General features: G+C 27.8%; 1 protein-coding gene across 1 annotated transcript; it reads left to right on the forward strand.

Annotated features, from left to right (window-relative positions):
* Positions 9,048 to 10,193, forward strand: LOC104790467 (peroxidase 31). Its single transcript, XM_010516225.2, has one exon. The coding sequence runs from the start codon at positions 9,075 to 9,077 to the stop codon at positions 10,026 to 10,028; it is 954 nt and encodes a 317-aa protein (XP_010514527.1). The 5' UTR covers positions 9,048 to 9,074; the 3' UTR covers positions 10,029 to 10,193.

Here is an 11,519-nt window from a genome sequence, read left to right on the forward strand (position 1 = left end):
AAAAAAAAAAAAAAAAAAAAACAACTGACGAACAACCTTCTTCATCCACAATATGCCTCAAATAAATGCTTGCTGAAGACCAACTCCTTGAAAGAGCTTATTGATAGAAAGGGAAAGAAAGAGCTATTTGAGGGTAGCGATTTCACTCTCCATGATGATCTTATCTACATATCTCAATCGTGAGATATATAGCGGGTAACCTCAATACAAATTTATGAGATCCTTTTTTTTTTCCAACAAACACTCCGTTAAAATTAAAATAAGTTACAAAGTTTGGATACTCCCTTCTAGAGAGAGCATGATATAACCATCTAATTTATATATGAGGAAACAGAACATGGTATGATGCTTAAATAAATGCACAACACCCGAGTCAAACTACAACAAAAGAAATAACAAGCAAGAAAGCTAATAGAGATAGTGAAATCCACCAAGTAGATAGGCCACATCAAGTGACGGGAGGCTGACGAAGACCAATCATCTTTTGGCTATTATCTTTTTGACTATTATCTTTTTGGGTATTATCTTTTGGACACATGAAGTGATAGACTACATGAGATCCTTGGTTTTGGCTATTATCTTTTGGATGAAACTCTATAAAACCATGTTCAATGGTAGTTTTTAAGGGGTTTTTAAAAGATGAAGACTACTAAAAAATTAAATTTACAATGCAGATAATCATACGCATCGTCCAATAAAAAGAAGTTTTATCCTGCTTTACCACATGAATGTCCAAAAAGAAAAACAAATTGAAATTCTAAAATAGAAGAAAGGACATACATAAATTATATGACAACCATAATTGCTGGACCAGCTCATGGAGAGTAGAAAAGACATACATAAACACTCTAATGAATAAATAAATTTGTCAAACATTCTCGCCTAATTTTTTTTCTATGTAGTATTAATGTGAACAACAAACATGATAACCTGAAAAAATAATTTAAAAATTATTCAAGAATCATATATATAAAAGTAAGGTTTCACTCTCTCCTATTAGTCTATTTAGCATTTAAGTTTTTTTAAAATTAATAATTATTTTAAATTAAATAAAAATGTATTAATGTACATTAATCTATACTTTAAATCCACATTTTACTACTAAATTGTAACTGAAATTACATAAATTATGAATTGACTATTTTATTTGACCATTCATTTTATTCCAACTACTATAAATTATAATTGTAACTCCTCTAATTAAATTATATTAGAAATGTAACTTTCAACCTTTGGAATCCCATAAATAATCATTCTCACATCATCATCCACCATATCTAGAATCCTAAATATTTACTTTGTTTTGTTTATGTTCTTGCATGTGTTCAAAACTCATAGTAAGAATGTGATTATATAATTTGTACAATTTTATTTCTTTGTTTTTATGTATTTCTTTCTTCCTTCTTTGTATTTTTATTATTTTTAATTTCCAATTACATATTTATAATAAATTATTTTAGAAATGTAACTTCTATCCCTTGAAATCTTATAAATAACGATTCTCACATCATTATCCACCATATCTCATATTCTAAATATTATTTGTTTTGTTTATGTTCTTGCATGAGTTCAAAACTCATGGTAAGAGTGTGATTATATACTTTTTTAGATTTATCATATATTTTGTTCAAATTTATTTCTTTGTTTTTATGTATTTTTTCTTCTTTATTTCTCTTCTTATATTTTTAATTTTCAATTACATATGTATTATAAATATTTGGTGGCTGTAGAAAACAGGTATTCACTCTCTCCTTGGTCCATTAGCATTAAATTTCTAAAAAATAATATTTATTTTTAATTAAGTAAAAATATAATTATGTACATTAATCTATACTTTAAATCCACACTTTACTACTAAATTATAACTGAAATTACATAAATATGAATTGACTATTTTCCCATCTATTTTCATTCAAACACACTATAAATTATAACTGTAACTCCTCTAATTAAATTATTTTAGAAATGTAACTTTCATCCCTTGAAATCTTATAAATAACCATTTTCACATCATCATCCACCATATCTCAAATTCTAAATATTTTCTTTGTTTTGTTTATGTTCTTGCATGGTTCAAACTCATGGTAAGAATGTGATTATATATTTTGTTAGATTTATCTTATATTTTGTTCATTTTTTTTTATGTATTTCTTCCTTCCTTCTTTGTCTTCCTATTATTTAATTTTCAATTACATATGTGTAATAAATTATTTTAGAAATGTAACTTCCATCCTTTGAAATCCTATAAATAACCATTCTCACATCATCATCAACTATATCTCAAATTCTAAATATATATTTTTTTTGTTTTGTTTATGTTCTTGCTTGGGTTCAAAACTCATGGTAAGAGTGTGATTATATATTTTATTAGATTTATCTTATTTTGTTCAAAATTTATATCTTCGTTTTTATGTATTTCATCCTTCCTTCTTTTTCTTCTTATTATTTTTAATTTTCAATTAAATATGTATAATAAATTATTTTAGAAATGTAACTTCCATCCCTTGAAATCCTATTAATAACCATTCTCACATCATCATCCACCATATCTCAAATTCTAAATACTTTTTTTTGTTTTGTTTATGTTCTTGCATGGGTTCATAAGTCATGATAAGAGTGTGATTATATATTTTGTTAGATTTATCTTATTTTGTTCAAATGTTGTTTTTTTTTAATGTATTTCTTCCTTCCTTCTTTGTTTTCTGATTATTTTTTAATTTTTAATTACATATACATAATAAAATTTTGGTGGCTGTAAAAAACAATTATAGATGTTGATTCAACAATACTAAATTTCGATCAAAGCCCAATGAGAGAATGAAGCTAAAAAAATCATCTTCATTCATGTATATTTATTTTATTTTTGAAAGTATGCAATGTTTTAACAAAATAAACTATTATAATCGAATTATTAAATAATTTTTTAACTCTCTCTTACCTCCAAAAAACTTGTAATCATTATATTTAGTTCTTGTGATCCAAAATATAATTGTATAAAGATCATTATAATGTTTATTTAATTCAAAAATTTGTAATTTAATGATTTTTATATAAAACACACTTTGATATTCCATTTCCAAAATTTTACTATAAAGAATAAATCGTGAGAATTTGAACAAGCAATATAGCTTAAACTAAGGTGAATATAAAAAAGATTAAAAAATAAATTAATCTTTGGGATGTTTTTATTGCATTTCATATGATTTTATAGAATATATATTTAATTGATACTTAAAAAATAATTTTGGAATTTAATTATTAAATGTTTTATGTAAATTTTGAATATCATAGTAAATTTATAATTTTATCATTAACAATAGTTTTTAAATAAGTGGTATATTTTGATATTGTATGATTTGAATTAATAAAGTGTATTATTGACATTTACAAAATTTGTTTGTTATATATGTATTTTTAGGGAGAATTTCAAAAATACATCATTTTCAATCTCATTTTTCAGAAATACCATTTTAAAAATTTTTATTAAAAAATATTCTTCTAAAATTCTAATAGTTTTATGATTATTACATAAACTAAAATGAATTAACATAACTAATACATCAACCCGTGCATATGTGCGGGACAATACCTAGTACCTATTGAAATTTGGAAATATATATAAAACTAATATAATTCTTTATAGGAACCTAATGACTGTAATTAAATAATAATAGCTGAAAATTGTTTTAAAAGGAGAGTAATTAGAGATTGAATTTTAATTTCATTGAAACGGAATGAGTTCTACTTTTATGGAAAACAAATTGGTAAGATCTAATGGGGAATAAATGAGTAAGTATTTCTCAAATTACTTACGGAAAATATCCCACCATTAGATTATATAAGATTATGAAAATCCAAATATTTATGAATTTATAAGAGAATTTTGAGAACACATAAATATCCCACATTCTAACATAATCTAGAATCCTTTCTTTCCCATGAATCATTTATAAGATTGAAACCCATAACTAAATTTTATACATAACTTAGAATCCGTTTTTGCCCTGAATCATACATAAGATTGGAACCTATATTTATAATTTCAAATTTTCAAAATAAACTATAATTAGTTTTTTCCTAGGATGAACTCACAAATTGATAAATGGTGGTTTTAGATCAGAAGGAGATTACAACTGGTTCTTATCGAAGAAGGGAAAAAGGAAATGTTAAGAGTTTTTTTGTTTATTTTATGGGCCACTAATTACTTAGGTCCAAAGTACAAATAAATTTAATTAATTAGGTCCAAAAAACAAAAGAAGATAGGTGTTAGATAGATAACATGACAAGTGCCAAGTGTCTAGATGAGGTGGGGTTTGGTATGCTTGTGAGAGTTTTTGTAAGGAGCGATTTCTACGCCGGTTGTCTCGTCGAAATTATGGGGTTCCGGTAAGAACGTTTCCAGTGGATCCTGTGTGAGGATTAGGAATCCGGGTGCGGTCGTTTCAATCATCAAGAATTTGAGAAGGATACCATCATAATCAAGAAACATGACAATCTTTTTTCCTCTTGCAGCGTTGATGATATATGTTAAAACATGTCTAGAATTTGAGAGTAAATTTGAGTCTAAGTATTTAATTAAATGTATACCTATGGCTATATATATGACTCTCTTTAATGCCTGGTAAAAGCAATTTGTAACCCACTACATGATATTAATATAAAATTTTAATAGATTTTCCATATAAGAAATAATCAACCTTAATGATTTAATTAATACTATTTTAAATACGGCACTTACAATTTTCTAATGAAAAAAATAGATAGAAAATCAAGAAAGTCAACATATATGAAAATGTGTGATTTGAACATGACAACAATTCTGAAATGCTCTTGACAAGATAGATTTTATGTTGATATGTGTATTGATATAAAAGGAAAAGCTCTTGTTGTGTAATTTATCATAATTTAGTAGGATTTTAGTGGAAGTGTGGAGCTGACTAACTTTATTGCCTACTCAATTAATGAAAGAAAATATTATATGATTCTAAAACGTGTAAAGATTAAGGTTTATAAAGTTACATAAAAGCTTAATCATAATCATGTATTTAAACTATTTCATTTCTCATCCAAGATATAGTTTTTATTATGATATTTTCTTTTATTATAAAATAGTGTGAGTTTTTTAACTTTAAAGGACGAAAGAAAAATTTAATAAAATGTAAGAAAAATGTGTAAAGTATCAGTAGTAAATGTTATAGAATATTATATTTTGTATCATATATATAATATGAGATTTTAATTTTGTTATAGAAAAAACCAATTTTGTTTAAGAAAAGAACTTAAGATATAAAATGGAGTTAAAAATATATGTCAATTGTACCAATATTAAGAAAATAAATATGATTATTTGGAATTAGAAATGATATAAATTTGTTTTAGAAGAATAAAATAGAAAGAAAAGATGACATGTGTCACTAAAAGAGAATGCCAAATGTCGCAATGTGAGTAAATGTTAGAAAAAACTTTCTCATGTATAGATTAAGGTTTATAAAATTACATAAAAGCTTAATCATAATCATGTATTTAAACTATTTCATTTCTCATCCAATATATTGTTTTTATTATGATATTTTCTTTTATTATAAAATAGTGTGAGTTTTTTCACTTTAAAGAACGAAAGACAAATTTAATAAAATGTAAGAAAAATGTGTAAAGTATCAGTAGTAAATGTTATAGAATATTATATTTTGTATCATATATATAATATGAGATTTTAATTTTATTATAAAAAAAACTAATTTTGTTTAAGAAAAGAACTTAAGATATAAAATGGAGTTAAAAATATATGTCAATTGTACCAATATTAAGAAAATAAATATGATTATTTGGAATTAGAAATGATATAAATTTGTTTTAGAAAAATAAAATAGAAAGAAAAGATGACAGGTGTCACTAAAAGAGAATGCCAAATGTCGCAATGTGAGTAAATGTTAGAAAAACCTTTCTCATGTATAGATTAAGGTTTATAAAATTACACAAAAGCTTAATCATAATCATGTATTTAAAATATTTCATTTCTCATCCAATATATGGTTTTTATTATGATATTTTATTTTATTATAAAATAGTGTGTGTTTTTCACTTTAAAGGATGAAAGACAAATTTAATAAAATGTAAGAAAAATGTGTAAAGTATCAGTAGTAAATGTTATAGAATATTATATTTTGTATCATATATATAATATGAGATTTTAATTTTATTATAAAATAATCTAATTTTGTTTAAGAGAAGAACTTAAGATATAAAAATAGATTTAAAAATATATGTCAATTGTACCAATATTAAGAAAATAAATATGATTATTTGGAATTAGAAATGATATAAATTTGTTTTAGAAGAATCAAATGGAAATAAAAGATGACATGTGTCACTAAAAGAAAATGCCAAATGTCGCAATGTGAGTAAAAGTTAGAAAAAAACTTCTCATATCATATAAGATATCAATCCATCATCATCACCACATTACCATAATTATGATCAAGTTAACATCATAACCATTTTTTTAATGACAATGTATGCTATACTAATATATATCTGAAGAAATAAATGTAGTATCAGAGATAATATTAATCCAAATATCTAATTTCTTATAACTAATAAAGTACCTGGGTTTTGTAGGTATAAATGTTTTTAGCAACAGTATGTATAAATTATATTGCCAATAATCAGAATCATTTTGTATTTTTAATATGAATTTTATAGTTTCAAACTAATATTCTTTTATGCTTTCAATTATGACCCCCCAAAAATAGAGTTAAAATAACATATGTGAAAAAAGAGGAATATATAATCACATATTTCTAGATAAAATTTTTTTGGTGAGGAACTGTTGGGTCAAGACTCAGTTGTACTCCACCTTAGTTGTTGCCGTCTCTGAAAACCTAGGTTCGAATCTTGTGTTGTGTCTCTCTGTTTAAGGAGAAGTAGATGGTCACTGGACCAATAAAGAAACTATTTTGAAATATAGTCAAATTTATATGTTCATACAACAAAGTAAAAGTAGATATTTCATTTCATATTCTAATTTATATGTTATACAACAAATAAACAAACGTGGTCGGTATAACTTTATCAACATAATAATATCTTCAATATTTAGCATAAACAAATTATTTCTTCATTTTCAAAGTGTATTTTCTCATTTTTATAAATATATTTGTATAAATTAGATGGACAAAAGAAAAGACAGAAACATATTTGGATTTTCTTGACTGTCGATATCATAGGATATTTTGGACCATTCCAGTTGTATTTTGCTGTTATCTCTTCTTCCGTTTGGGCATTACAGACACAAAAAAACAATTGTTAACCAAACCCCAAGACACCTATTTATTATCATTCAGCACCGACATTATAACAAAATTATAGAATCACAAATACATTTTAAAAATGTTAATGCGGTGATTATTATATAGAATCATCACATAGATATTTGGACTACCATTAGACAACCCAAACAAGGTTTCTTGAACTCAGTGCTGTTTAAGTATGATTTAGGGGACCATTCCGTTATCAATATTTTTGCATTGGTAAAGTAATCATATACTTTATTTCATCTAACGGTACAAATTATATATCAAGCAAAATACTTTAAGTAAACGTTTTTTTCTTTTTTTTTTTGGTTTACAACACAAAGTGTCCCGAATGATTTAAAACTCGAAAATAATAATAGAGTATTATATGTACCAAAAGTTACAATAGTTCTGAATTTTCTGTAAACTTTAAACACGTAATGTGTGTCCCATTATTATTTTTGACAACATAGTATACTCACTCTATTAATGCTATCTTGAATCTTGATTATTATTAGTTTTTTTTTTTTGTTAAAGGGTTGTTTTATTAGATTATAACTAAGTGAGACCTTCCTCTTTGGTTTTGAATATTTTGAATTTTTGATGATGGAAGAGGGTTTTGAAAGAGGTTTTCCAAAGTGTCATACATACTTGTAAAATTAAATTTAAACCATAAAGAATAAAGAATAAACCCATCCATATCATATATGCTGTATTACCGAATCGCCACGTAAAAATTAAGTAATCGAATAAAATTCATGAGAGACTTTGTAGATATTGCTGCTTCACTGTCTTTTCCGCGTGGATAAGAGAGCAAATAACACATGCAAAAAAAATAGTTTAGCTGCATGTGTACTACGTAATGTCCGTCAATTTCTCTGTTTCGCCAATTTTTCACTAATAATTTAATTTATCAACACGAATAATTGAACAAAACACATGCATCATCATTCCATAAATGTAATTGTTTTACACATTGGCAATTTCTGTTTTTTCGTAACTTCTTTTCCGAACCTATTATTATGTTATCTTTTACCTTTTTTTTTTTTTTTTTGGGACAAATGTAATCTTTTACCTCAATCATGTGAAATCTCCACCTTTCATTACTCATAAATAATTTCATTGACCTCTCTCTCTTTTTTATATTTTTTTCTGAAGTATACAACATGTTAGATGATCATCATCAACTAACATACTATTTAATAAAAACATGTTCAAAATAACATAGCATTTTACGTGATATTACGATATGTTAAACAATTTTTATAAACACCCCTTCAATTTTTCTTTTTAGCATTTCGCATCATTGTCATTTCTCTTTAATTAAAGAGAATGTGACTAAATTTTTTGTTCTCCACCTTACTAAAAATTTTATAAACAATGGTAATTTCTGCTAAATCAAATCTAACATAGACTGAATATATAAAATAATAGAAATTCAATTTGATTTTTTTCATTTTCTCGTTATTCAACCATTTTGAAAAACCTTTTGTAAAAATAAATAAATAAAAAACTATAAAAATTATTTACTGGAAATCAAAAGCTCTTCCAGCTTTCCAAACCAAAACAAATAAACAAACAAACACTGTTTTATTGCCACTACTAAATCGATCCATATAAAAGTTAAAAGTTATACCAATACACACCTTCACCCCAAGTTTTGACTTTACACACATCCCCGTGCTTGGTGTGGACCGTACATCGGCGCGTCACCTCCACTCTCCCTCCCACTCTCCATTATAACCTCATCTCTCTCTCTCTCTCTCTTATGCTACAACGACAATGGCTTCAACACTCAAATCTCTCTTCTTCCTCTTCCTCTTCTTCTTCACAGCTCAATCTCGCTTAACCACAAACTTCTACTCGAAAACATGCCCAAGATTCCTCGACATAGTCCGAGACACAATCACAAACAAACAAATCACAACACCAACCACCGCAGCCGCCGTGATCCGTCTCTTCTTCCACGACTGTTTCCCTAACGGCTGCGACGCCTCAGTCCTAATCTCCTCAACGCCATTCAACACAGCTGAACGTGACTCATCCATCAACCTCTCGCTCCCTGGAGACGGCTTCGACGTCATTGTCCGAGCCAAAACAGCTCTCGAACTCGCTTGTCCCAACACTGTTTCTTGTTCCGACATCATCTCGGTCGCGACACGTGACCTTCTTGTAACCGTCGGTGGTCCTTACTACGACGTTTACCTCGGCCGTCGTGATTCAAGAACATCTAAATCTTCTCTTTTAAACGATCTTCTTCCTCTTCCTTCTTCGCCAATCTCTAAACTCATTCACCAGTTTGAATCCAAAGGCTTCAGTGTTCAAGAAATGGTTGCTCTGAGTGGCGCTCATTCAATCGGGTTTTCACATTGTAAAGAGTTTGCTGGTCGGGTGGGTCTTAATAACACCGGGTATAACCCGAGATTCGCGGTGGCTTTGAAGAAAGCTTGTGCTAATTACCCTAAAGATCCGACTATTTCAGTGTTTAATGATATTATGACTCCTAATAAGTTTGATAATATGTATTATCAGAATATACCAAAGGGTCTTGGGTTACTTGAATCGGATCATGGGTTATATTCTGACCCGAGAACCCGACCTTTTGTTGATCTTTATGCTAAGGATCAAGATCGGTTTTTCAAAGATTTTGCTAGAGCTATGCAGAAGTTGAGTCTTTTTGGTGTCAAGACTGGTCGAAGAGGAGAGATCCGAAGAAGGTGCGATGCCATTAATTGAGTTTATGTTTATTTTTATATTTTTATTTTTTTTCGAATTATATTTGGGACCAAAAAAAAAATGTGAGACTTGAGGGATTGTGAATCTTCTGAGTAATTTGCTCTTTTTTTTTTTTTTTTTTTCCTGTAATGTAAACACATAATCTTTATGAATGATTGTTCTAATCAAAGATGGCGCTTGGTACAAAAACTAATAACCTTTGTGAAGATCACGCGGTTCATAATTTGATTCCGGTTCACTGAGAGTAAACAAAGCTGAAGTAGTAGTTAGTTTGAGTTTCGTAATGATTCATTAGTGGCTGATTGATAATTAATATGTTAGTTGAGATAGGTGTTGTGATTTAATGGTCACCCAAAAGAGAAGTGTTTTAAGTTGATCAACTCTATTCTCACTCTAGTCTGAAAAGGTATTGGCCAGAAACTTCTTCGTAACATTAAAAAAAAAAATCAAATATCAAAAATGTGTTCAGGAGTATACATTTTGCTTTTGTTATCTTCTGAATTTATTATTATAAATTTCAAAAATTAGATCACTTAAAGAATTCAATCTATACGGTAGTAGTCACAAAAACAAGTCCAGCTATGCCTTCTACATCTCGGCCCAAATATAAGTCCAAGATTTTTGATGCAAAAATATCAAAACTAAAATTAAAATTAAATCACAAATTTTTTTGTCTTTGTATTTTACCGCTAAAAAAAATCTGAGTTTTACACTGGGCCTGGCTACTTTGGAATCATGTGTACATGGAAGCCTCATTGCAAAACTATCAAGATGGTTGAAACTAAAAAGAACAGCTGATAAGAACATTAGTGATATATATGATTTCTTGAAGCTGAACTTGGTATTGAGATTAATGTTGAAGCAATCTTGATCTTGAACTCACTACCTGTTAGATATGACGTCCAGCTGAAACATACACTCAAGTCTGGCAACAAAATTCTATGTAAGATGTGGTGTCTTATATATGCAAAGTCACTAGAGAGTGAATTTAGCTGAACGAAAGGAGTTTGAGAAATGTTAATTTATACAAGAGAGAGAGGTAGACCACTTTAGAGAACTCAACAAAAAGCAGGAAAAGGTAGAAGCAGAGAAATATATGAAATTCATGATATCAATTAACATAAAACTAAAGCAGAGTTTTCAAGTGGTGGACTACCTCGTCACCCATTCATCTTTGTTTAAACTTTTGACATCTTTTTTTCAGTTCTCACTCTTAAACTTGTAACTTTTTTTTTGGAGCTGCCGAGTGAGTTTTGCGGTTGAGATTGTTTTGGAGCAGTTTGAAGTTTGAAGGAAAGAGACTGTTGGTGATGCTTTCTCGGAGAACACTTCTCACTGGAATCCGATGCAGCCATCGTGGCAAAACGTACAAGGGAAAGTGTGATCCTTCGATGGTGCATGACCACAGTTACTGTTTATTTAGTTTTAACTGTAATCGCTAACCATTAAATGGTTATGGTTTTTTTTTTTTTTTTTTTTTTTTTTTTTTTT

The sequence above is a fragment of the Camelina sativa genome, chromosome 6 (assembly GCF_000633955.1).
Source record: "Camelina sativa cultivar DH55 chromosome 6, Cs, whole genome shotgun sequence".
Lineage (NCBI taxonomy): Eukaryota > Viridiplantae > Streptophyta > Magnoliopsida > Brassicales > Brassicaceae > Camelina > Camelina sativa.